Here is a 27,690-nt window from a genome sequence, read left to right as displayed (position 1 = left end):
GTCTTGTCATTACTTACTTTATGGTTCCTTGGAACTCTTTTTTTTTTAATCTATATAACAAAGATGGCCCTATTAAAATTTTAAGTCCTTTTAACGTGATAATGGTACCACTTTTAAATTGTTTTATATAGTAATGGTAGTAGTACACATGACTCTCTGACATAGAACTCTAGACTTGCACAGTCTGTCCTTTTAATTTCTTGGATATAATCATTTCATGTGAGATCATTTTCTGGGGTAGTCCTCATTCCAGCCCTGCCCAATTTTCTGATTAGATAGAATAAGTCAGTCCTTTGATGGATTCTGTTTTCCTTTCTTTTGCAGATGAGGGTCAGCTCTATGCCTTTGGATCAGATTATTATGGCTGCATGGGGGTGGACAAAGTTGCTGGCCCTGAAGTGCTAGAACCCATGCAGCTGAACTTCTTCCTCAGCAATCCAGTGGAGCAGGTCTCCTGTGGAGATAATCATGTGGTGGTTCTGACACGAAACAAGGAAGTCTATTCTTGGGGCTGTGGCGAATATGGTAGGGGTAGCCTTGTCTCTGTCCACTTCTTCGCAGGTATACAACCTGACTTCAAAGTTGTATGCATCTAAACACATCATGCATCCCCTAAATGAGAAGTGTTGATTCCATAAATCTTTTAATTTTTTATTTTTTTTCCTCAAGACAGAGTTTCTCTCTGTCACCCAGGCTGGAGTGCAATGGCACGATCTGGGCTCACTGCAACCACCACCTCCCGAGTTCAAGCGATTCTCCTGCCTCAGCCTCCTGAGTAACTGGGATTACAGGCGCACACCATCACACCTAGCTAATTTTTTGTACTTTTAGTAGAGACAGGGTTTCGCCATGTTGGCCAGGCTGGTCTCGAACTCCTGACCTCGTGATCTGCCCGCCTCAGCCTCCCAAAGTGCTGGGATTACAGGCATGAGCCACCATGCCTGGCAAAAGAGAATCTTACAGAACCTCTTCACTGGGAAGGAAGCCCTCATTATAATGATTTTCATTCTTACGTGTGTTTCAGGACGACTGGGTTTGGATTCAGAAGAGGATTATTATACACCCCAAAAGGTAAAATCAGAAGCAGCTTCTTTCTAAAACCTATCTAAGTCGCACAGACTCCAATAATATGTCCTCTTTCCTTGGCTCTGCTGTATCAAGGTGTTTATTTCTGAAATGTTTCCTGTGTGGGAGACCGACAATCTAGGATTCCTGATTTAGCACCCTGTGGTCTTGTCATCTGACCAAATCATAGAAAATTGAGAAAGTGGATACAACGACTGTGGACATTGTGAAGTCACATCTTACTCAGGGATGAAAGCTAAAATCAGCGTGTACAGCAGAAAAGTCACATATAGCTACAAATACACTGGAAAATTCAAGAAGATACAGTAAAGCAATATACTGTCTCTTAACCCAACACAGTCATTTTCCTTTCCTATTTCTACAGTTGACCACCAGATGAAATATTAATAGTTGTTTTTGTTTAGCGGTCATGTTGCATGAAACTTACTATCTAATTACTCTCAGCCTTGCCAGAGCTGGCCCTGTGAGAGGCTCACAGAGGCTGATACCAGCTGAGGGGAAAGCGCAGTCACATCTCTCCCACCTACCCTAGGGCACAGGCTTACCCATTGGAGGGTTGGCTAAATCAGCTATACCATTTATTGTTTACCAGTGTTTTGGCTTTTTTTTTTTTCCTTGGGAACTTTTAGACAAATCAGTTTTTATTTACATTTTAAAAATTAAATTATTCTGCGTTTCTAAGGACCATCCTCAATGGGATTCCCAGCTGTTCCTTTTCTCCTGGAAAGGCTGTGGCAGAAACTGAGGGTTGAGGTTTCAGGTTTTACACACATCCATTGTGGACCCACACACGCATCACCCCACCATTCTCCAGTCCTGTCTAGTTAGCTGTAAAAATATATGAGCATTTGGAAATCCTAGATATTACCTCAGTATTCTGTCACCTCTCCTATAAAATGACCAGATTGGGACCTCTAGGGCTGTTGAATTTCTGTAACTGTCAAGCAGCCTTCCATCTCAAGACAAAATCAGCAATGAATTGAAGCTTCTTTCTCAACTTTTTGACAAGTCACCCTAAGTAGGACTATTACTAAAACAAACTGAGAGGGGCTGTCTTGTTTGGTTGACCTGGAACTGTCACCTTTTCCTTGATATTGTAAAACTTTAGCTCTTCATTGACCGTAGTAGCCTTGGCTGGGCACAATGGCTCATGCCTGTAATCCCAGCACTTGGGGAGGCCGAGGCGGGCAAATCACTTGAGGTCAGTAGTTTGAAACCAGCCTGGCCAATGTGGTGAAACCCTGTCTCTATTAAAAACACAAAAATTAGCCAAGCATGGCGGCACATGCCTGTAGTCCCAGCTACTCAAGAGGCTGAGGCAGGAGAATAGCTTTGAACCTGGGAGGCAGAGGTTGCAGTGTGCCAAGATCATACCACTGTACTCCAGCCTGGGCGACAGAGCAAGACTCCACCTCAAAAAAAAAACAAGAAAATAAAATAGTAGTTTCAGCTGGGCGTGATGGCTCATGCCTGTAATCCCAGCACTTTGGGAGGCCAAGATAGGTAGATCACCTGAGGTCAGGAGTTCGAGACCAGCCTGGCCAACATGGTGAAACTCCATCTCCAATAAAAATACAAAAATTAGCCGGGCATGGTGGTGTGCACCTGTAATCTCAGCTACTCCGGAGGCTGAGACAGGAGAATCGCTTGAACCTGGGAGACAGAGATTGCAGTGAGCCAAGATCGCGCCTCTTCACTCCAGTCTGGGCAAAAGAGGGAAACTCTGTCTCAAAAAAAAGAAAAGAAAAAATAGCCTCTAAGACACTGGGCAAATCTGAAAAGAATAGAGCGGTCCTCACATTTCTGTAATCATTCTGCTAAATGCAGCATGTCTCTTTTGAAAGAATTTAAGAGCTTTTTTTCTAATACGAATTATATATTTGGGATTTCTTTTTCTGATTTTTTTCTTGCAGGTGGATGTTCCCAAGGCCTTGATTATTGTTGCAGTTCAATGTGGCTGTGATGGGACATTTCTGTTGACCCAGTCAGGCAAAGTGCTGGCTTGTGGACTCAATGAGTTCAATAAGCTGGGTCTGAATCAGTGCATGTCAGGAATTATCAACCATGAAGTGAGTGTCCTGATTGGTGTTCTAACCACATCATCAGAATTTCTCTAGGTTGGAATTTCTTTGAGATGCTATTATTAGTTAGTGACCATGGAATTTGACTTAAGAATAAAGTTATGGTCTCATAGGCATTGTGTGCAGCAAAAGAAGCCAGCCACAAAGAGTACATGCTATATAGCTCTATCTGTGTAAAATTTAAGAACAGGCAAAATTAACTTATACTGACAGAAATCAAATTAACTTATACTGGCTACTTATGGAAGGAGGGGTATTAACAGAAGAGGTGGAAGGGATCCTAGGGTGATGGGAATGGTCTATATCTTGATCTGTAATGGTTTTACAAGTATATGTATATAGAAAAATGTGTCAAGCTGTGTGATATTTTGCAGTATGTTATACTTCAATAAATAAATTGATTACAAAGAATAAAATTATGAAATTCAGCTTTTACCTTATTGAAATAGGAACAAGCAAATTAATGTTATGAAAAAAAAAGACATTTCCATGCATCACCTTCCTGGAGTTTTTTTGATTGATTGATTGATTGATTGGAGTTTTTTAGATTTATTTCTCCCAAATCACTGATCCTGTTTAGGCATATTGATGTAATTACCATTCTGTCTTCAAAAATGTTAGTAAATTGGCCAGTGATATTGTCTTAGTTTCCTTTTTGTGTTAATATGATGAGTTTTGTCATTTTCCAAAGAATAAAATTAAGAGACAGAAGTTTTCTGACTCAATGGAAAAGGTAAGAATTAATTTTTAAGCAATCTCTAAAGTAGTGATTTTCAATTAGGAGAGTACAAATTCAGGGCAAGGCTGGAGAGAGTGTCTTTGTAGTTTGAAAAGAAATATTCAGTTGTTGGGCGCAGTGGCTCACATCTGTAATCCTGGCACTTTGGGAGGCTGAGGCGGGCGGATCATGAGGTCAGGAGATCAAGACCATCCTGGCTAATACAGTGAAGCCCCGTCTCTACTAAAAATACAAAAACAAAACAGCCGGGTGTGGCGGCAGGCGCCTGTAGTCCCAGCTACTCAGGAAGCTGAGGCAGGAGAATGGCGTGAACCTTGGAGGCAGAGCTTGCAGTGAGCCGAGACCGTGCTACTGCACTCCAGCCTGGGCGACGAAGCAAGACTCCGTCTCAAAACAAAACAAAACAAACAAAAATAAAGAAATAGTCAGAATTACTATTACTTGATTTATGTTTTCATTATAGCAGTGGATTTGTTGTGAAATTTTAAACTTCAATGAGAGGATTCTTTTTTAATACTAATTCAAAGAGAACATGAGTTTTAATTAAGTTGAGAAACACTACCCTATAGATGAAATTAGATCACAGTAAACTGATTCCTTTATGGGCTGGAGACAGTCCTCAGGACTTTAATTCTTTGCCCTGCCCTTGTTAGATAATGCAGAGTGTATAACCAAGGTAAGTGTCAATGATTCTCTCCTTATGTAAATACCTTCTGGGATAGAAAGTTCATGTTTTATAAACCCTAAGTCAGAATCTAAAACTTTGGTTGTCAGAAAGTTCTGCCTCACGTGCTGTATTCTCTGATTGCATATTGAGCTTATTTCTTCTTCTTTTCTGTTGGAGATGGAAAACTACCTGGCACCCTCTTCTTAGTAATATAACTCACTTGAAAGGCCTTTTGGTCACCAGGACTTTTTTCCATTCTCAACCTGATTTTCCCTCGATTTTCTTACCTCATGTATCTGCTTTGTGTTTTATTTTGGTTCAGGCATACCATGAAGTTCCCTACACAACGTCCTTTACCTTGGCCAAACAGTTGTCCTTTTATAAGATCCGTACCATTGCCCCAGGCAAGACTCACACAGCTGCTATTGATGGTAAGTTGATTTACAACTGTATCACATGCCTTAGTAACTCAGCCTCTTTTATTCAATCAAGTATTAGGTTTTCTTCATTTGTACATCATCCTGATTTCCCCTGAACATCTAGTATTATCTCATTAATGTATTCAGGTACATATTTTTCTTGATAATTATTATAAATGCATAATAAATACATCCTTTTATGAGACCACCGCACCTATGATTCCAGACATCTGTTGTCTCTGATTAGCACCTTTTATAAGTATTCTAAGGTAATACTCATTTTTCTCACTAAAAGTACAATACTGGAGAGAGAATACAATATCGAGTCGCTGACTGGATCTAATTGGTTATAGTGCCTAGATACTGTAGCTGCTCTAGGTCCAGGATCATGTGGCTAGTTTTGTATTTGTATATTCTAACAACCAGAAGCTAGTCCATAGAAGTCTACTTGGCTGCATCTTCTCTGGGTTCCAGGACTCATTTGTGCTTTGTTGTTTCTTTTTGCTTCTCTCTCAGAGCGAGGCCGGCTGCTGACCTTTGGCTGCAACAAGTGTGGGCAGCTGGGCGTTGGAAACTACAAGAAGCGTCTGGGAATCAATCTGTTGGGGGGACCTCTAGGTGGGAAGCAAGTGATCAGGGTCTCCTGCGGTGATGAGTTTACCATTGCTGCCACTGATGGTGAGTCTGTACATATCATTTCAAGCTTTCTGGATTCTTGGCTGTGTTTCAGTTCTTGGCTGGGAAAGAAGTGGACTGGTTATTTGTATAGCTGCATTATGGATATACTTTTTTATTTGTATTAAATTGGTGGCCGGTTATATATATTAAGCTTTATTAACTTTGTATGTATTCAACATAGTGATTGTTTTTAAAGGCCAGATTTCTAGATAACGATAGGTTAATGTTCTACATTCCTCCTTTTTTCATTTCAGCTTTCACTTTTTTGGTAAAATGTTGTAAGAATTATTAAGTACTTCTATACAACTTGCCCAGTATCTTATTGATTGGTTTCAATAAACATTGATTGGATAGCTGGAGAGAACAGCATATTTTCTCTGTTGTCTGGGGTCAGCTGTACTACAGTGATGTCCATAGGGACTGCTAAGGTTCGAAGGGCTGCTTTCCTCTATATTATGTGTCTCTCAGATTTCTGAGTTGGTCTAACTGATTTTTCTTCTCTCTTTTCTCTGAGACGATTTTTTTTTTTTTTTTTGGAGACAGAGTTTCACTCTTGTTGCCCAGGCTGGAGTGCAATGGTGCGATCTCAGCTCATCACACACAGCCTCTGCCTCCCAGGTTCAAGTGATTCTCGTGCCTCAGCCTCCTGAGTAGCTGGGATTATAGGCATGCACCACCACGCCCGGCTAATTTTTGTATTTTTAGTAGAGATGGGGTTTCTTTATGTTGGTCAGCAGGTCTCGAACTCCCGAGCTCAGGTGATCTGCTTGCCTCGACCTCCCAAAGTGATGAGATTACAGGCGTGAGCCATTGTGCCTGGACTTTTTTTTGTTTTTGTTTTTGTTTTTTTTTTTTTGAGATGGAGTCTTGCTCTGTTGCCCAGGCTGGAGTGCAATGGCACAATCTTGGCTCACTGCAACCTCCACCTCCCAGGTTCAAGCAATTCTCATGCCTCAGCCTCCTGAGTACCTGGGATTACAGGCGTGAACCACCACATCCAGCTAATTTTTGTATTTTGTATTTTTAGTACAGACAGGGTTTTGCCATGTTGGCCAGGCTGGTCTCGAACTCCTGACCTCGTGATCTGCCCGCCTCGCCTGCCAGAGTGCTGGGATTACAGGTGTGAGCCTCTGCACCTGGTCCTCTGTGACTGTTTCTTTCTGCAGTATAGTTTGGTTCATTACTCCTTTTTTTTTTTTTTTTTTTTTTTTTTGAGACACAGTCTCACTCTTGTCACCCAGGCTGGAGTGCAGTGGCATGATCTCAGCTCACTGCAACCACCACCTCCCAGGTTCAAGCGATTCTCCTGCCTTAGCCTCCCGAGTAGCTGGGATTATAGGCACTTGCCACCACGCCTGGCTAATTTTTGTATTTTTAGTAGAGACGGGGTTTTGCCATGTTAGGCAGACTGGTCTCAAACTCCTGACCTCAGATGATCCACTCCTCTTGGCCTCCCAAAGTGCTGGGATTACAGGCGTGAGCCTCTGCGCCTGGTCACTCCTCTTCTGTACTGCCACTGTTGCTATCCTACTTTCCCTTCCTTCTTTGCTTACTGTTTTCCTCTTTTTTCTTTTTCCTGTGTCATCATCTGAACTTCTAAATTTTTGTAGCCACTTTTTTCACTTGACTGGTAACAACTCACATTTCATTTTCTTTTTTTGAGACAGAGTCTTGCTCTGTGCCCAGGCTGGAGTGCAGTGGTGTGATCTCAGCTCGGTGCAGCGTCCACCACCCAGGTTCAAGTGCTTCTCCTGCCTCAGCCTCCCAAGTAGCTGGAATTACAGGCGTGTGCCACCATGCCCAGCTAATACATTTCATCTTCTTATCTTTTGACTCATCAATTTTTGTGTTGTTGATTTTGCTCTGAGATATCCTTGTTTTCTTTTGGTCCATGCCTGTTCTGTACTCATGAGGGGTCTCAGGGATATTGTCAATTAAGTGATCTGTTACCATATTTAAATAAACCAGCATTCAGAACAGCACATTAACTCTCTCTGCTTGTCCCAAAATAAGGGACTTTAAGGAGCAAACTGTTTAGGTCAGACTTGGATAAATGGAAATGTCACACAGGACAGAATCAGGATGTCACTGAAGATAAATTTAGTGCAGCAAATGCTATAGCACTTTCTGACAGGGCTTCAGAAAGCTCATGTTTCTTGAATAGATCTGTGTAGTTCATGACTTTAACTTTAGAATGAAGAATGTAAATTTGGATTCTGTGGCTGGGCATATTACTTCTTGATGTTCCTATACTCCTCTGAACTGTACTTGATGCCCTTATTCATGTCCAGGTCCTCTTTTAGGCTCTAGGAATATAGAAATGAGTCTCAGAAAACCCCTGCTTTCAAGGAGCTCACAGTCTAGTAGAGTAGGGGACTAGCACAGGCAGGTGTTAGGTGCTGTAATAGCAGCAGCCTACTCTTCTAAGTCCTGGAGTGCCCCAAGGCTCACTTGTCTCTCCAAAGTGAGCTTGTTCCCTTAAATTCCCCCTATACACTGCTTTATATCACCAGCCTTGACCTTGAGACTCATTTATTCAACAGCTCCTCAACTTGATGTCGAAATATAGGGTGGGCCATATAGCCCACTTATCTTAGACCAATCCTGATTCATGCCTTCATGCCTGTTGTCATGGCTTAATGATTAATAGCAACCCTGTTTCATTTAAAAAAAAAAAAAAGGCCTGATTTGGATAAGAAGTTATAGGCATCTCAGACAAACTTAGTATACTCAAAATCAAACTTCTGATTTTCTGCCCAGACCTGTACCTCCTGCAGCCTTCCTGTCTCAATAAATGGCAGCTTCATCCTACACTCCACATCCCATCCATATTGGTTATCTTCAGAATAAATCCAACCACTTCTCACCATCTCCACTACAACTGGTCTCCCTGCTTTCATCCTTGCTCCCCTGCCATCAGTTCTCCTCAGTAGATGGAGGGATTCTCTTAAATACCTACTGCTCAAAACCTCCAGTGGTTTCCTCTATCAGTCAGTAGACCAGAGTCATCACAGTGGCCTGACTGGCCCTATGTGAGCAGGACCCCAGCCACCTCCTGACACCTTCTGCTATCACCGTCCCTTCCTTTACTTTGTTCCAACTGTAGGGGTCTCCTTGTTCCTTGTTTGTGCTACTGACATTACTTTTGCTGTTGCTGTTCCCTCTGCCTGGAAACTCTTCCTCACTCCAGTAGATCTCTGTTCAAGTGTCAGAACTCCTCTGACCTACCCTATCTAAAATAATGATATCCCACCCAACTGTTACTCTTTGTTTCCACTTATTTTTCTCCACCATTTATCTTCATAGCATTTATCACTACCTTAAATATTAGGTGTTTATTTATGTATTATCAGTCTCCCCTACTAGAATGTCAGTTCCACAGGGCAAGGACTTGGTGTTTTTCACTGCTCCATCACCCCATGCAGTACCTGTCATGAAGTAGATGTTCAGTCAGTTTTTGGATGAATGACCAATAAAAAGTTGTTGAAGAAAAAGGTGAATGAATGGATGAATGAATGAATGAATGAATGGCAGTACATAGGAAGAGTGGGCATTTTTACCCGAGTGGAATCAGGAAGAGTTTAGGCTTTATATAGGAGAATAAACAGCTTTCCCTTGTTTAGTACATAGTGGGAAGTCTTTCTAGCTCTAGGATATAAAGATGGAGAACCCAGAGAGTTCAGAAGCCAGTGTTCTGTTAAATGGTCTGCTGTTTAACTTTTTTCCTAGATAATCACATTTTTGCCTGGGGCAATGGTGGTAATGGCCGCCTGGCAATGACCCCCACAGAGAGACCACATGGCTCTGATATCTGTACCTCATGGCCTCGGCCTATTTTTGGATCTCTGCATCATGTCCCGGACCTATCTTGCCGTGGCTGGCATACCATTCTCATTGTTGGTAAGAGTTTCATATGTCTGGGGTTGGGATGGCTTTGACAGAGGATAGACCCACGTCTGAGGTACTATTGGTCACATTCTTAGAAACAGAAATGTCCTGAAGAAGCCATTCTGTAAGTCTTGTAATGGTCAAGGATGCCATGCCTAGTGGTGGGAACAGAACATTGTCATTTCCTGGAATTTTGCTATCTGCCATCTCTTGATTATTTTTTAATATAACTTTGGGCTCTGCCTCCCTGCTTAGAATTGATTTTGTTTTTTGGTCCTTTTTTTTGAGATGGAGTTTCACTCTTTTCGCCCAGGCTGGAGTGCCATGGTGTGATCTTGGCTCACTGCAACCTCCACCTCCTGGGTTCAAGCGAATTCTCTTGCCTCAGCCTCCCAAGTAGCTGGGACTATAGGCACCCACCACTACACCCGACTGATTTTTGTATTTTTAGTAGAGACGGGGTTCCACCACGTTGGCCAGGCTGGTCTAGAACTCCTGACCTCAGGTGATCCACCTGCCTCGGCCTCCCAAAGTGCTGGGATTACAGGCGTGAGCCACCATGCCCAGCCCTAGAATTTGTTACTTCCAATCATCCACCAATTAATTTGTTGTCTGTGCTTATGCTTTCATGAGAAACATTCAGTACATCCTTTAAAAGAAACTTTAAATTATAAGTGCTTTCTGCATAAAGATTACTTTGTTATGAACTACTTTATAAATGCTTGTGTAAGAGTTTATAAGTCTACTTTTAGATCAGTGGTTTGCAGCCTTAGCAGCACATACATTAGAATCCTTGAGAAGCGCCTCTTTTTTTTTTTTTTTTTTTGAGATGGAGTCTTGCTGTGTCGCCCAGGCTGGAGCGCAGTGGTGTGATCTCAGCGCACTACAACCTCCCAGGTTCAAGTGATTCTCCTGCCTCAGCCTCCCTAGTAACTGGGACTACAGGAGTGTATCACCACACCTGGCTAATTTTTGGATTTTTTAGTAGAGATGGGGTTTCACCATATTAGCCAGGCTGGTCTCGAACTCCCGACCTCATGATCTGCCCACCTCGGCCTCCCAAAGTGCTGAGATTACAGGCGTGAGCCACTGAACCCGGCCAAGAAACTTTTAAGAATACCATTGTCCAGACCCTATCCCTGACCAATTAAATCAGAATCTCTGGGGTGGAACCTATAGACTTATGCAGTGTTACTTCTTTTTTTTTAATTTTGAGACAGAGTCTCACTCCATTACCCAGAGTAGACTGCAGTGGCACAAACACAGCTCACTGCAGTTTTCCTCTCCCAGGCTCAACTGATCTCTCACCTGAGCCTCCCAAGTAACTGGGACTACAGGCCAGTGCCACCACACCTGGCTAAGTTTTGTGTTTTTTTAAGAGATTGGGTTTTGCCATGTTGCCTAGGCTGGTCTCAAACACATGGTTACTTTCTAAAACTTCCCAGGTGATACCAGTGACCAGCCAAGGCAGACAGTTACTAATGTAGATGGTGAATATAATTAGAATAGCAAGTGGTGCTTAGCTTATGATACTAATTTCTAAAACTGTAAGTTATAAGTCTAAAGTTGTCTGAAGTTAGGGAGAGCAATTACCTCCTATCCTAGTCTTCTCTCATTTTTCTTGCCTATATCTGTATACAGTGCTTACCTACCAAATATTTTTTCTCAGAGAAAGTATTGAATTCTAAGACCATCCGTTCCAATAGCAGTGGCTTATCCATTGGAACTGGTAAGTACCAATGTTTCAGGTACCAGTGGTTTTCTGAAGTGTGAATCTTTTGGTTAGATTCCATGTAGACTCTAAAACCCAAAGGAAAATGGGAAATGTCTTTGGGAAGTGAAGAATACAGTGGTTAAGAGAGAGGATCATATTTTGGTTGGTTTTGCAGTAAGTTATGACTTTTACATTGTGGTCAGAGAGAGAGTACATCATCTTTGCCTCCAACGTATATGGAAGTTAATTAAGTAGCTTGCCCAGTACTGTAATATGACTTATGTATTATTCCTTTCCTTGCTATTCTAGGGGGTAATGAGTCCTCTACTTCCATGGTATTCCCAGGGGTGTTCCAGTCTTAAGAAATAGTTCACCAAAACAGGCACTCAGAATAAAACTCGGCTAAACTTTCAGTGTGGTTAGGAGAATCATCTCAAAGATCTCTGATAGATTTCCTTTGACTGCTGTCTTCATGGTTCTTTATTATTGCGGACCATGCCAGGAATTGAATCTATCTTCCGTTTGGTTTTCTACCTGCTAGAGTCCCTCTAGCCTTTGATGTCTCAGAACCAGGATTCTGATTTATTTTATTTATTTATTTTTTTTGAGGCACAGTCTTGCTCTGTCGTCCAGGCTGGAGTGCAGTGGCTCATTGCATCCTCTGCCTCCCAGGTTCAAGTGGTTCACCTTCCTCAGCCTCCCAAGTAGCTGGGATTATAGGCATGCACCACCACACTCAGCTGTTTTTTGTATTTTTAGTAGGGATAGGGTTTCACTGTTTTGGCCAGGCTGGTCTCAAACGCCTGGCCTCAAGTGATCTGCCCACCTCAGCCTCCCAAAGTGCTGGGATTACAGGCATGAGCCACTATGCCCGGCCCAGATTCTGATATTGTTTGGAATCAAAACACATAAACACCCAGAATAAAAGCAGATTAAAGCTGGGCACAGTGGCACAGCCGTTAATCCTAGGTACTCAGGAAGCTGAGTCAGGAGGATTACTTGAGGCCAGGAGTTCAAGGTTGCAGTGCACTATCATTATGCCTATGAATAGCCACTGCAATCCGGGCCTAGGCAACATAGCGAGACCCTATCTCAAATGAATGAATAAATACATAAACAATCGGTCAAACAGATTAAACCTCCAAAAACAAAACAGCTGAAAACATGATCTAGACTTGTTGAACTTCAGTTTACACATATACACCGACTTATAATACCATATTATATATAGTTTATTTAAGTAGCCCATTGCTTGGCATCTCTGTTTACGTATATTAATATCTGTCAAAACTGACTAAAGATCTTTTGCTAAGCACAGCAGTTCGACTACAACTTTGTTTTGCTAGAACAGTATTTAAAGGAAAAACATAAAATTAAAAGCAAACGTCCATTGGTGGGAAGATGTAGACTCGAGGAAGAGCAGGGATTTTTGTCTTTTTTATTTATCAATTTTATCTACTTGCCTAGAACAGTGCCTGGCAAATGGTAAATGCTCAGTAACTATTTGTTGATTAAATGCATTATAACCATCCATTGGAGTGAAAGTGAACATCTCCAAATATTTCCATAATGTGAAATGTAAAAAGCAAGTTGCAGCAGACTACATGGCCTTTTTATAAAGTTTAGAAACAAGTAAAATAGGCTGGGCGTGGTGGCTCACGCCTGTAATACCAGCACTTTGGGAGGCCAAGGCAAGCAGATCACAAGGTCAGGAGATTGAGACTATCTTGGCCAACATGGTGAAACCCTGTCTCTACTAAAATACAAAAAAAAATTAGCCGGGCATGGTGGTGCACACCTGTATTCCCAGCTACTCGGGAGGCTGAGGCAGGGGAATTGCTTGAACCTGGGAGGCGGGGGTTGCAGTGAGCCACGATTGTGCCACTGTATGTCAGCCTGGCAAAAGAGCAAGCAAGACTCCATCTTAAAAAAATAAATAAATAAAAGTAAAATAAATAGTAATGTATTATTTAAGGATGCATAAAGGCGATAAAGTTTTTAAGAAGAAATGATAAATATAAAATTAAACAGAACGGTTTCATCTGGGTGGGAGGCCAGAGAAGGAAGGAATTCACAAGGCAAATACAGTGATATAGGTAATGCTCTAGTTCAGCAGTGTCCAGTAGATCTTTTTGCAATGGTGGAAATGTTCCATATCTGTGCTGTTCAGTATAGTAGCTACCAGCCTTCTGTGGCTATTGATCTCTCAAGAGAGTAGCTCTTGTGACTGAGGAACTGAATTTTTAATTCTCTTTAAGTCTAAGCAGGCACATATGGCTAGTAACTCATATTGGATAGTGCAGTTCTAGTTCTAGTAGCAGATAGACCTATGTTTATTGTTAGGCATGAAAATTTACGTGTATGTTAAAATAGTCTTAGGTATATCTAAAATGCAGCATAATCTTAAAAAGCCATTTAAAACAAAAAAGTAAGCTTCAGAACTCACTTTGGTAACTATGGTTCTGCTGCTTCCGTAGGATCTCAGCATGACCCAGTTAGTCCCCAGGCCAGCATAGCAGGTGATAATTAACCCTTCCTTATATTTAGCCTCAGAAAATACCAGGCATCAGAATAAGGATCTCTGAGGAGTAAGAGAAAAAAAGAAAATACCAGGCAATTTTTTTAACTTTGACAAATTAATCTTCTTAATTATATTTTTCTTTGGCCCATATTAAAATTCAGTTTCATTTTCCTGACCACACATCAGCTAGTCTTCATTAAGGTTGCTTGGAATATGCTATATGATATGAAAGAACCAGCCATTATATTATCAAAATTCATACAGATAGTCATCAGAGAATGTAATGTTCACATTAAATTTTGAAGAATTGGCTGGGCGCAGTGGCTAACGCCTGTAATCCCAGCACTTTGGGAGGCCAAGGCAGGCGGATCACCTGAGGTCAGGAGTTTGAGACCACCCTGGCCAACATAGTGAAACCCTGCCTCTACTAAAAATACAAAAATTAGCTGGGCACAGTGGTACGTGGCTATAATCCCAGCTACTCAGGAGGCTGAGACAGGAGAATTGCTTGAACCTGGGAGGCAGAGGTTGCAATGAGCCAAGATCAGGCCATTGCACTCCAGCCTGAGCAACAGAAGCTAGACTCGGTCTCAAAAAAAAAAAAAAAAGTTGAAGAATTCAACATTCAGATTTTCCCTGGACAGGGAGTTAATGGTAAGTTTATCTGACAACTTTAAGAGGAGTTTGACTCAAATGTTAAAGACCTTTTTATATAAGATAAATGTCTATGGAGGATGCTGGAATCTGAATGTATCTCTTAAAGAAGCAGAGTAAGCATGGGTGCTAGATTTGGTGGGCTGTGGTTGGGGGAATTGTTTGGTAATGCTTTTAGAATATTGATAACCTGCTATGGATATAAGACAAAGTTGGTAAATGGAATTATCATTATGAGCATCCTGCTACACAAATACAACTATACAAAATTACAAAACATAGTTTGTATGAAAACCAAAAATTTCATCCCTAATACTTGACTTGCACTGTTGCCATTGCACTTCATGCAGCTTTAGGCACCTTTCCAGGGTAAGTGGGGTTGTCAGATGGTAAATCTGTCTTGCTGCATGGCAAAGCTGTCTATTTCTGTGCTGTGTATCTGTCAGTGTTTCAGAGCTCTAGCCCGGGAGGAGGCGGTGGGGGCGGCAGTGGTGAAGAAGAGGACAGTCAGCAGGAATCTGAAACTCTTGACCCAAGTGGAGGCTTCCGAGGAACAATGGAAGCAGACCGAGGAATGGAAGGTTTAATCAGTCCCACAGAGGCCATGGGGAACAGTAATGGGGCGAGCAGCTCCTGTCCTGGCTGGCTTCGAAAGGTAATTCCTTTGGAAGAAGTAACTTGGATAAAATATCTGACCCTTTGCAGGAACTAGAAAGAGCTGTCAGGGTCTCTCAGTTTTCCAAGTACCTAATAAACTGTTGTGCATCCTGAATCCAGCCTTCTGATTTCTTTTTTTTTTTTTTTTTTTTGAGACAGAGTCTCGCTCTGTCGCCCAGGCTGGAGTACAGTGGCCAGATCTCAGCTCACTGCAAGCTCTGCCTCCTGGGTTTACGCCATTCTCCTGCCTCAGCCTCCCAAGTAGCTGGGACTACAGGCGCCCACCACCGTGCCTGTCTAATTTTTTTTTGTATTTTTTAGTAGAGACGGGGTTTCACCGTGTTAGCCAGGATGGTCTCGATCTCTTGACCTCATGATCCGCCTGTCTCGGCCTCCCAAAGTGCTGGGATTACAGGTTTGAGCCACCGCGCCCGGCTCAGCCTTCTGATTTCTACCTGGAAAGAAACTGCCTAATCACTAATCCTTTTTTCTTTCCAAAAAGAGATAAAAATGTTCTCATACCCTTGTTACTTAAGTGAATGTATTATAAGTTACTATAACCTACCTTGATGGCAGTTTTTGTAGTACATGTATATAAAGATTAAGCTTACAGATTTTATGCTGTCATTTATAGAAATGGAATATTGGAGCAATTGGAATGCCTTACAATAGGAAAATGGTTGATGAAAGTTGAGATACAGAAAGTAAAAATGTTGGATTGGGCACAGTGCCTCATGCCTATAATTCCAGCACTTTGGGAGGCTGAGGCAGGAGGATCATTTGAACCTAGGAGCTCAAGACCAGCTTGGGCAACACAGCAAGACCATGTCTGTACAAAAAATTTTAAAAATTAGCCGGGTGTGGTAGTGTGCACCTATAGTCCCAGCTACTCAGGAGGCTGAAGCAGGATGACCACTTGAACCTGAGAAGTCAAGGCTGAAGTGAGCCAAGCTGTGCCATGATTGCACCACTGCAATTCAGCCTGCACGATAAAGCAAAACCCCGTTCAAAAAAAAAAAAAAGAAAGAAAGTAAAAATGTCGAAGTATATTTCTTTTCATGGAAAGTTAGTCACAACATATGGCTATGCAGAAGAGGATGAAATATCTGTATGATCTCATTCTTTTAAAAGGAAATATGTAATACAAATGTCGACAAGACTATGTATTGACAGTTTTTAAAGTGGTTGTCTGTGAGTGATAGAATTGCTGGTGAATTTTATTAGTTTCCTTTGCCCATTTGTATTTTCTCATTTTCTACAGTGAATATTTATGGTTTGTGAAATTTTAAATTTCTTTTTTTTTTTTTTTTTTTTTTTTTTTTGAGACGGAGTCTCACGCTGTTGCCCAGGCTGGAGTGCAGTGGCGCGATCTCGGCTCACTGCAAGCTCCGCCTCCCGGGTTCCCGCCATTCTCCTGCCTCAGCCTCCTGAGTAGCTGGGACTACAGGCGCCCGCCACCGCGCCCGGCTAATTTTTTGTATTTTTAGTAGAGACGGGGTTTCACCGTGGTCTCGATCTCCTGACCTTGTGATCCGCCCGCCTCGGCCTCCCAAAGTGCTGGGATTACAGGCTTGAGCCACCGCGCCCGGCTAAATTTTAAATTTCTTACCAAAAAAAAAAAGACCGGGTATGATAGCTCCTACCTGTAATTCCAGCACTTTGGGAGGCCAAGGCAGGAGGATTGCTTGAGCCCAGGAGTTTGAGACCAGCCTAGACATCATAGGGAGATCCCATCTCTATAAAAATTAAAAAAGAAATAAGGCCAGGGCCAGGCATGGTGGCTCACGCCTGTAATCCCAGCTTTTTGGGAGGCCAAGGCAGGAGGATCACCTGAGGTCAGGAGTTTGAGAACAGCCTGGCCAATCATGGTGAAACCCCATCTCTACTAAAAATACAAAAATTAGCTGGGCAAGGTGGCTCATGCCTGTACTCCCAGCACTTTGGGAGGCCGAGGCGGGCAGATCACAAGGACAAGAGATCAAGACCATCCTGGCCAACATGGTGAAACGCCATCTCTACTAAAAATACAAAAATTAGCCACGCGTGGTGACGCACACCTGTAGTCCCAGCTGCTCAGGAGGCTGAGGCAGGAGAATCGCTGGAACCCGGGAGGTGGAAGTTGTAGTGAGCCGAGATCACGCCACTGCACTCTGGCCTGGTGACAGAGCAAGACTCTGTCTCAAAAAAAAAAAAAAAAAAAAAAATCTGGGTATGGTGGCACGCACCTGTAATCCCAGCTACCTGGGAGGCTGAGCCAGGAGAATCACTTGAGCCCAGGAGGCGAAGGTTGCAGTGAGCTGAGATCGCACCACTGCAGTCCAGCCTGGGGGACAGAGTGAGACTCCATCTTAAAAAATAAATAGATATATATAAATAAGGCTGGGCAAGGTGGCTCACGCCTGAAATCCCAGCACTTTGGGAGGCCAAGGTGGGCAGATCACTTGAGGTCAGGAGTTCAAGACCAGCCTGGCCAACATGGTGAAACTGTCTCTACTAAAAATACAAAAAATTAGCCAGGTGTGGTGGTACACACTTGTAATCCCAGCTACTTGGGAGACTGAGGTAGGAGGACCACTTGAATCCGGGAGGTGAAGTTTGCAGTGAGCCAAGATGGTGCCACTGCACTCCAGCCTGGTGACAGAGTGAGATTCTGTCTCAAAAAAATAATAATTATTAGCCAGGCATGGTGGCACATGCCTGTGGTCCTAGTTACTCAGGAGGCTGATGTGGAAGGATCGTTTGAGTCCCAAAGGTCAAGACTACAGTGAGTCATGGTTGTGCCACTGCTCTCCAGCCTGGGCAACAGAGCAAGACGCTGTTTCAAAAAAAAATCTGTAGATTTAAAGCTCCCTGTCTAATAAGACTAAACTTGCTAGTGATTTGAGGAGGGTGAATAGAGGAAGCAGCATGCTGTTCTGTCTGCACCTTTAGCCTCAGCTTTCAGCAGTGTGGCAGCCAGCCTCACTGCCACTTCCTTGGAGCTTCCCAGCTCACTGAATAGCCTGTGTAGAATAAGTGTGTTGGAGTGACATACCAGACACTCCAGCCTGTGTTCTTTGAGTTTGCCTTTGCATCACTGTTCCTCCTCTGATGAAGGGGTGGCAGTTTGCTCACAGGTAGGCTGTGATATGTTGCTAACCACAACTGTCTTGCCCACTAGAGGGTGCTGATGTCATGACAGAGGGAAAACTATAGCAAAAAGGAGAAGGGAATTTGGGAGGAAGCAAATACTGCAAACAGACTAATGAGATTCTTTCTCATATACATAGGAGCTGGAAAATGCAGAATTTATCCCCATGCCTGACAGCCCATCTCCGCTCAGTGCAGCGTTTTCAGAATCTGAGAAAGATACCCTGCCCTATGAAGAGCTGCAAGGACTCAAAGTGGCCTCTGAAGCTCCTTTGGAACACAAGCCCCAAGTAGGAGCCTGGGTAACTGAACTTTTTGCCTTTGAATCACAACTAGGTAAACAGTCACTGCAAGCTCTGCCCAGTTCTTCTGGCCTCGCTCTAGCTTTTGGGTTTCAGTTGCCCTGCATCAACTTATACTGTCTCTTCAGCAGTACTTAAAGCCTCAACCCAAGACTAAACTCAGTTGCCTCAGAAAGGTATTTACCCTTCCACATTTCTGAAAGGCTAACACCTTTCTAAAAGGATTGTCTTTTCCCTCTGCCTCAGAAATACCAAAATTCAAATTCAGTTTTTCATGACACTGGCAGGGTAATTTAGAGGCTCTAAATATAAAAAAGAAGTAATAATGGTAGTCTAGTGAGGAAGCAACACATGTACACCTAACCTTGGTAAAAATGACATTGTGGTAAATACCTCAATAAAACTATAAGCCAAGGTCATGAAACTTTTTCTATAAAAGGCTGCATAATTATTTTAGACTTTTCCTATTAAAGGCCACATAGTAATTATTTGAGACCATTTTAGACTGAAATGTGTACAGCCTCTTTTGCAACCACTCGACTCTGACATTATAGCACAAAAAGCAGCCTCAAGTAATACATAATGAACGGGCATCCTTGTGTTCCAATAAAATTGTGTTTACAAAAACAGGCAGTAGGCCAGAATTGGCCCATGGGCTATTTGCTGAACCCTCCTATAAACAAAGTACAGTAGAAAAGAGAAAAATCCAGACTAGGATCATCAGAAAGCTTCCCAGAAGAGGTAATCATACCTTTGAAACTTCAAGGTGAATGTTTTAATTTCTCTGTCAGTTCACCTTCTTAAATTGTGTTGGTGGTCCTGTTTACTGACCACCTCTCAAATTTTTTTCTAAAGTGTGATTCACTGCATTTCATGAATATTGACACTTTGGGTCTCACAGAGATCTGAAAGACTTGTTCCAAACCAAATCATGCTTTGCCCTACTTCAGCATTTTAAACGAGAAGATACCAATGCACTTTAAAATTTTTCACAAAGTCTTCCAAAATAGATGATTGGTCTCCCAGCTTGGCCTAATGGGGACTGAGGCAGAGAGTTTGCTTTCCCTGTTATGTCAGTGCCCATTGCTGTTATAATGCTAGCATTTCTGTTTCTCTTACATGTATTCATGTGTATATATGATTTATCTTGTTAATTTAAAAGTAAAATCTGATTGCACTTAGAGGAAGTTTGGATTGAGGAGCTGACACCTGGGCAGAACCTCCTGCAATCTCCTTCTTGTCTCTCTAGTCACCTCGGCTGAATCCTGCAGTAACCTGTGCTGGGAAGGGAACACCACTGACTCCTCCTGCCTGTGCGTGCAGCTCTCTGCAGGTGGAGGTTGAGAGATTGCAGGGTCTGGTGTTAAAGTGTCTGGCTGAACAACAGAAGCTACAACAAGAAAACCTCCAGATTTTTACCCAACTGCAGAAGTTAAACAAGAAATTAGAAGGAGGGCAGCAGGTGAGAGCATTAAAAGAATAATCCAATTTCTAAGCCTGTTTTGAAGAATCACAGAATCAAAACACGAAGTACTGAAATAGACAATAGACTTGTTCCTTTGCAGGTCCTTACTTTTTTTTTTTTTTTTTTTGAGACGGAGTCTTGCTCTATTGCCAGGCCAGACTGCAGTGGCACAATCTCGGCTTACTGCAGCTTCCACCTCCCAGATTCAAGCAATTCTCCTGCCTCAACTTCCCAAGCAGCTGGGACTACAGGTGCGCGCCACCACGCCCGGCTAGTTTTTGTATTTTTAGTAGAGACGGGGTTTCACCATGTTAGCCAGGATGGTCTCGATCTCTTGACCTCGTGATCCACCCGCCTCAGCCTCCCAAAGTGCTGGGATTACAGGCATGAGCCACCATGCCCAGCCGATCCTTACTTTTTAATGGTATCACTTTTTTTTTTTTTTTTTTTTTTTTTTTGAGTCTCGCTCTGTCACCCAGGCTGGAGTGCAGTGGCCGGATCTCGGCTCACTGCAAGCTCCGCCTCCCGGGTTAATTATAATCCCAGAAGCCTTGGACCTTGTTCAGGCACCTAGATTGAATCATTTTCATCACTTAACTTGCATTGCTTTTTCTTAGTGTTTTTTCTTTTACAAAACTTAATTACATACCTCTAAAAGTACATTCTCCTGAACAACCACAATATTATAACCACACCTAAAAAAATTAATACTAGTATTCTCAATTCTCATCTGGTATCCAGCTGATACCCCAGTTTTCCCAGTTTTCCCCACAAAAATGTCCTTTATAACCATTTTCTATCAGACTAGAATCCAGTCAAGAACCCCACATTATATTTGGTTATGTCTCTTATTTCTTTTCATCAGTTCCCTCCACCACCATCACCTTTTAAAAATTATTTATTTATTTTTATTTTTTTTATTAATTTTTTTTGAGACAGTCTCACTCTGTCACCCAGGCTGGAGTGCAGTGGCATGATCTCGGCTTACTGCAACCTCCACCTCCCGGTTCAAGCGATTCTTCTGCCTCAGCATCCCAAGTAGCTGGGACTGTAGGCGCGCACCACCACACCTGGCTAATTTTTGTATTTTTAGTAGAGATGGGGTTTCACCATATTGGCCAGGCTGGTGTCAAACCTTGTGATCCACCCGCCTCGGCCTCCCAAAGTGCTAGGATTACCGGTGTGAGCCACTGCGCCCGGCCTTATTTATGTATTTATTTTGAGACAGGGTCTTGCTTTGTCACCAAGGCTGGAGTGCAGTGGCACAAACATGGCTCACTGCAGCCTTGACTTCCCAGGCTCAAGTGATTCTCCCACCTCAGCCCCCCAAGTAGCTGGAACTACAGGCATGATCCACCATGCTCTGCTTCATCTTTTTAAAAAAAATACTTTCATGATATTGACTTGTTGAAGAAACCAGGCCAGTTGTTCAACAGAATGTCCCACATTCTAGATTTGTCTTGTTTTCTCAGGGTGTTGTCTAACTTGTTTTTCTGTCACCCTGTCTTTTCTGAAAACTGGAAGTTTAACCTAAGGCTTGATGAGATTCACATTAAACATTTTTAGTGAAAAAACTTCAAAAGTGATTCTGCATGCATTATTTTTCGAGAGCCATGCCATTGTTTTATATAGAGGGAAGCAGAAGCAGAGAAATAAGGTTAGGCCCTTGGCTTTGCCATTTACCAGCTGTAGGTGTTTGGGCTACTTACTTTGTTTTCTCTGAGCCCTGGTTTCTCACCTGAAAGAAAATAATAGATCCCTTGTATGGTTCTTTGGAGGATTAAATGAACTAATGTTTATGAAATTACTTTAGAAATTAATATACAGGCTGAGCACAGTGGCTCACACCTGTGATCCCAGCACTTTGGGAGATTGCTTGAGCCCAGGAGTTCGAGACTAGCCTGGGCAATGTGGTGAAATCCCATTTCTACCAAAAATAAAAACTAGCTGGGCATGATGGCACACGCCTGTAGTCCCAGTTATTCAGGAGGCTGAGTTGGGAGGATCACCTGAATCTGGGGATGTCGAGGCTGCAGTGATCCGTGATCACACCACTGCACTTTGGTGTAAGCAACAGAGCAAGACCCTGTCTCAAAAAAAAAAAAAAAAAACCACGAGGTAAGATTGGCAGCTCTAACAGGGAGAAGATTGTTTTGCCCAGGACTTTTTCCATTTTAAAACTGAGAGTTCTGCATCCCAGGAAACCCCACAGTCCTCGACAAACCTGGATAGTTGGTCACCCTACCTGCAATTAATATAAAGGTATGACTGTATCTAAAATACTGCCATGAGTGTCTCACAAGATCGTGGCTACAAATCCTTAGAGGTTGGCATTGAAAATATAGTACTGAACTACTGCTGTGACTAGGTGGCACTGTTGCTAATATGGAACTGTGTTTTATCCGGACAGGTGGGGATGCATTCCAAAGGAACTCAGACAGCAAAGGAAGAGATGGAAATGGATCCAAAGCCTGACTTAGATTCAGATTCCTGGTGCCTCCTGGGAACAGACTCCTGTCGACCCAGCCTCTAGTCTCCTGAGCCTATAGAGCCCCCAGGAAACTGGGACCCAAAGAACTTCACAGCACACTTACCGAATGCAGAGAGCAGCTTTCCTGGCTTTGTTCACTTGCAGAAGAGGAGCACAAGGCAGAGGCTCTGAAGCACTTTCCTTGTACATTTGGAGAGTGGCATTTCCTTTTAATAGGATCTAGGGTGATTTTATTGTTTTGGAGAATGGAAGGGCCCCCATGGCCCTGGCTTTGTCATCAGTGACTGCCATAGCAACAGCAGCTCTGTACCTCATCTGTTGATCCCACCTTTGAAGAGGAGACACAGTGCTCACCTTAATTGCGCTGGTAGCAGCTTATATCCCATGTATCATTTTCACCATTGATTGGAAGCTGCCTTGGGAATTCAGTACCAGGCATTACCCCTCTGGGTGGGAGAGGGAAAAGTGTAAAACTGGAGTGGGCTGGAGTCAGGCATGGCCTGCCCAGTGTCCTCTGCAGAGTGGTGAAGTAGTCTGAGCCCTCTCGGGAGCCCTGAGTCCAGGAAAATATGTCTGATGGAGTCCATCTAAGGCTTGTTTCCAGAAAGTTCAGTTACTCTGTGCAGCTAAATGCTTCAAGAGGAAATATAGGCTTAGGTTGCTTTTCCTCTGAGGGTTGATTGAAATTTCTTGAGTGAGGAGTAGAGAAAGGGCAGGACCCTCCTCATCACACAGCTGGTGTTTCAGGCTGTGGCCAGTGCAGGGTGGGATTTCCTAGCTGTGGATGAGGTAATAAGGTGTCTCTGAGGGATGAGGTGTCTCAGAGAGTTGAGTCCATGGGGCAGTCAGAATAGCCTTAAGAGAAAATCATGAAGAAGAAAAGGTCCTCCTTTAGCTGCCTCTACTTGGTATCTTAGAGAGGGCTTAGAGGGCTCTCCGTCTTCTGCCCATGAAAAGACTTCTTGAGCCTCTGCCTTCGTGGCTCTTAAGGTTCTGATCTTGATAGCAGCAGCCCCAACTACTTTCTTTGTGTGTGTCTGGTCAGCATTTTTCTCCTTTTGGTGTTTTATGAAGCCATACGATAACCAATGAATCTGTATTATCTTTCCTACCTGAGTGACCCAAAGCCAGCACCAAACCCTGGGAGTCCCTGAAGCCTAACAGAACAGGTAGAACTTGCAAAAGGAATTTGGCTGAGAGCTCACTTCTAATCCTGTACTCATTGTGTCTTTGTAGATAGAAAAAAGCTAGCTTGCCAAAGAGAAATAGTGTCCTAGAAGAACAAAACTTCATATAGAAAGTTCTAGGCAAGTATTTGATGGTTTCCTTAAGGATGTGAGCTTTGTGTTTCCACCTAGCCTTGTAAAATGTTCCTGTGGTATTTTGTGTCACACATCCTACCTTTGATGAGTCTCACATCCCACCTTCCTACAAATAGCTAAAATAATTTTGTTTCATTTTCCCCAGACCAAAATGTTTGATCATCTGTTCAACATTATGGGAGGTCCTGTGCAATGGAAATTTTGCCATTTCCCCAAAACTGGTGGCATAAAGGCTGATGCTCGGGGAGAACCCCGTTGCTGGGGACAGGCAGCTCTGTTTGATGGGATCTTCTTTGGTTTGATGTTCCCATTGTTTTCTTAGTTCTGAGAAGCCTATTACATTAGTACTAATGTAATCACTGAAACCTTTTCTTGAAATCAGGGAAGCAGCCAAACTTTGATTAAAGTTGCAAGTTCTGGGGACTTGCGGGGGTTGCCGTAAACCCTGACAGTGGGTTTTGGTTCAGCATGTAAATGCAACTTTGATTTTCTTAAGGACTGATTGGCCTGTCATGTCCCTGTATCCTCATGCTCATCATCTCAGCAGGCCTGAGAGGCCAGGTCAGTTTGGGTGTTCATCATGAGGATTGCTTCTGCTGTGGAGCTGAGGGACATGGGCACGTTGCTGAGAAGGTGGGGTGAAAGTGAGTGCTGGGGGTGGGTGAGCGCCCTGGTCTTGTTCACAGGGGAGTCTTTCCCTAGCAGTGGAACGCTGTGGTCATTTTCTCTAGCATATTCCCTTAGGAAGTCTAGATTTGCTATTAATCTGGCTGAGAATCTAAGTTCTGTGCCTTAGAGACAGTCTGCACTTTCTCATATTGTGCCTGAGACAGCCATATGATTTTTTTTCCCACCAAACAAGTATGGAAACAGAAACCAGTTCAAAGGGGGATGGAGTAAAAGATGAGGCAGTAGAAATGCCTTTGAATGGTTTTCTGTAGCTAATTCTCTTTACATTTTGTCCTGCTTTTTTCTTTATGCAGTGCTAGGTGTTTTAAGTTTTCTAATAGTATTGCTTTTGAGTTACAATATAACCTGAGTTACTCCTCTGCTCTAACATTGTTGCGGAAGAACTAGTTTATTGTTAGCCAGGTTGCTTGAAAGGTTGAGGGTGGAGTGGTTTGGCATTTCTGTTTTAAATAAACATTTAAGCTCTTAATCAGTACTGTGCCTCAGTAAGCCTGTGCATGGACCTTAGTCTCTGGGGATAAAACATCCAGATTCTAGGCCTCCGTGAATCTTTGATTCTATGAGTCTTTATATAAATAATGTTCTTGGAACAGAAACAATGCAAGGGACATTTGCACAGAAATAGTCTTTGCTTCTCTCCAGTTTCTTATTCTTGCCAGCAGAATCATTTCTACTGCTACAGCTTTTTTCCCAAAAATGTCTAAAAGTGCTGAAAGTGCAGAGGGAGGGAAAAAATGAGCCACTAAAAGGATGATTCTGTCTTGTACCTACCTCCTCAGTCCCAGTGGGGGCCTTTCCAAGTGATAATGCTAGTTTATGGTTTGTAAAACTTTTCCCTCAAAGAGATTGAACTGCATTTGGTCTCCCTGGCATAGCACAGCCACGTTACTTCTCTTGGCTGAGCCTTTCATTGAAGTTTAAAGCAAAAGTACACTAAAAATTTTCATTTCATTTGCCATATGTTCACAAACATTCATAATAGAACAATTCAGGGGCAAGAATGCATTTTAAATAAATTCATTCAGATGAAATCCCTAAACCTCCAAAGAAGTATTCATGATGGTCAGGGTAGAGTGGGCTGTAATCAGGACTATAAAACATGTTCCTTCCTGCTGCAATGCCAAAAATCATTTATTGTTTCAATGATTAACTGTGGAAATAAACATGCTGATCATTAAACCTCACAGAATCATGAACATTGGAGAGAAAAACTCCACTATGTCACATCTCTGTTACCTCCTGTGTAGCTGTGGAGAGTGATATATTGATAATGAAAGCAGACATTGACCAGAAGGTGCTGTGCTGCATTATATACATTGCTGTTAAGAAATACTGTCTCCAGCCGGACGTGGTGGCTCACGCCTGTAATCCCAGCACTTCGGGAGGCCGAGACGGGCGGATCACAAGGTCAGGAGATCGAGACCATCCTGGCTAGCACGGTGAAACCCCGTCTCTACTAAAAATACAAAAAAATTAGCCGGGTGTTATGGCGGGCACCTGTAGTCCCAGCTACTCGGGAAGCTGAGTCAGGAGAAAGGTGTGAACCCAGGAGGCAGAGTTTGCAGTGAGCTGAGATCACGCCACTGCACTCCAGCCTGGGCTACAGAGCAAGACTCCATCTCAAAAAGAAAAAAAAGAAAAACTATCTCGGCAGGCCGGGCATGGTGGCTCATGCCTGTAATCCCAGCACTTCGGGAGGCTGAGGCAGGCAAGTCAGGAGATAGAGACCATCCTGGCTAACACGGTGAAACCCCGTCTCTACTAAAAATACAAAAAATTAGCTGGGCATGGTGGCGGGCGCCTATGGTCCCAGCTACTAGGGAGGCTGAGGCAGGAGAGTGGCATGAACCTGGGAGGCAGAGCTTGCAGTGAGCCAAGATCGCTCCACTGCACTCCAGCCTGGGCAACAAGAGCGAGACTCCATCTCAAAAAAATAAAATAAAAAAGAAATACTGTCTCGGCACGTCTGTATACATTTTTAATGAAATTCGTTTCCATGTGAGTTTCCCCATGAAATTTCTCCCATGGTGTAACCTTATGAACTTTAGAATTTATAATGTTTACTTGCACTAAACATTTATTGGATAAAGTAGTATAAAATACAGACATTAAGAAGCAGCATGCATTTATTTACTGTCATCCTCTGAGCTATCCGGGAAGAGATTTAGATTTTTTTAAAAAAAGGTTCTTACCTCTTTCCAGAGACCAGATCAAGCTAAATTTAAAAGATGAAAGATATTTCTTTTTTTTTTTTTTTTTTTTTTTTTTTTGAGATGGAGTCTCACTAGGTCACCAGGCTGGAGTGCAATGGTGCGATCTCAGCTCACTGCAACCTCTGCCTCCTGGGTTCAAGCAATTCTCCTGCCTCAGCCTCCCGAGTAGTTGGGAGTACAGGCGTACACCACCACACACAGCTGATTTTTGTATTTCTAGTAGAGACGGGGTTTCACCATGTTGGCCAGGATGGTCTCGATCTCTTGACCTCATGATCTGCCCACTTTGGCCTCCCAAAGTGCTAGGATTACAGGCATGAGCCACTGTGCTCAGCCTTGAAAGATATTTCTGATATAACCAAGGCCTAAACATGTAGAGATTAAAGGGAACACTAAGGCATTGACTACTGTTTTATTTCTTTAGCAAAATGAGAGCGAATAACTGCTTCCTTGTCTATAGAAAGCACTCCCCACATATAACAACATTTGTTCTCTCTGGAGGGCCCTGATCTATGACCTTACTAACATCCAGGGATCCCGAATCCAGGAGCCTGTGGTACCAGGCAGATAAAGAAAAGAAGTGAAGCAGGTCAGGTGAGACTGCGGTGGTCTGGTGCTACCATTCCCATCTGAAGGAGCATCCATCTGATTCTAAACCCCACCCAATTTGTGCCATGCAGGTTGCTGGCCCAGTGTTTCCAGAACTTCCAGTTTTTCAAGAGATGTTCCATATCCCAGTTTTTAAATGTCGGATCATATTGTGAATACTAGGCCAGCTAAATAAAACATCTGTGGAGCAAAGCAGTCCACATGTTGCCATTTTGTGACCTTGGCCACAGCTTATTCTTGCCATCTATTGCAATGTACTAGTTTACATTCCCACTTAAAGTGTACATTTCATTGAACTTGCCTAGGGAATGTACCTATTAGGTTAAATATCCATTATCTCTGTGTGAGGTTTCCTTAAGGGGCTA

General features: G+C 42.9%; 1 protein-coding gene across 13 annotated transcripts in view; it reads left to right on the top strand.

Annotated features, from left to right (window-relative positions):
• Positions 1-24,972, top strand: part of NEK9 (NIMA related kinase 9) — a 44,927-nt gene extending 19,955 nt beyond the window's left edge. For 2 of the 13 annotated variants that reach the window (XM_073997866.1, XM_073997860.1), the window contains 11 exons: positions 325-525; positions 1,025-1,071; positions 3,000-3,155; positions 4,896-5,004; positions 5,509-5,670; positions 9,400-9,570; positions 11,228-11,287; positions 14,894-15,102; positions 18,374-18,523; positions 19,785-19,997; positions 22,411-24,972. In XM_073997866.1, coding sequence (XP_073853967.1) covers positions 325-525; positions 1,025-1,071; positions 3,000-3,155; positions 4,896-5,004; positions 5,509-5,670; positions 9,400-9,570; positions 11,228-11,287; positions 14,894-15,102; positions 18,374-18,523; positions 19,785-19,997; positions 22,411-22,533 — 1,601 coding nt within the window. In that variant the 3' untranslated portion in view covers positions 22,534-24,972. Of the gene's footprint in view, positions 1-324; positions 562-1,024; positions 1,072-2,999; positions 3,156-4,895; positions 5,005-5,508; positions 5,671-9,399; positions 9,571-11,227; positions 11,288-14,893; positions 15,103-18,373; positions 18,536-19,784; positions 19,998-22,410 lie in introns of all 13 variants that reach the window. The other 11 variants (XM_073997865.1, XM_005561815.4, XM_073997864.1 and 8 more) reach the window with 9 other exon arrangements.
• The last annotated feature ends 2,718 nt before the right edge of the window (positions 24,973-27,690 follow it).

The sequence above is a fragment of the Macaca fascicularis genome, chromosome 7, assembly GCF_037993035.2.
Source record: "Macaca fascicularis isolate 582-1 chromosome 7, T2T-MFA8v1.1".
Taxonomy (NCBI): Eukaryota; Metazoa; Chordata; class Mammalia; order Primates; family Cercopithecidae; genus Macaca; species Macaca fascicularis.
Note: the sequence above shows the minus strand (reverse complement) of the source record. Positions and strands in the feature narration are given on the sequence as shown.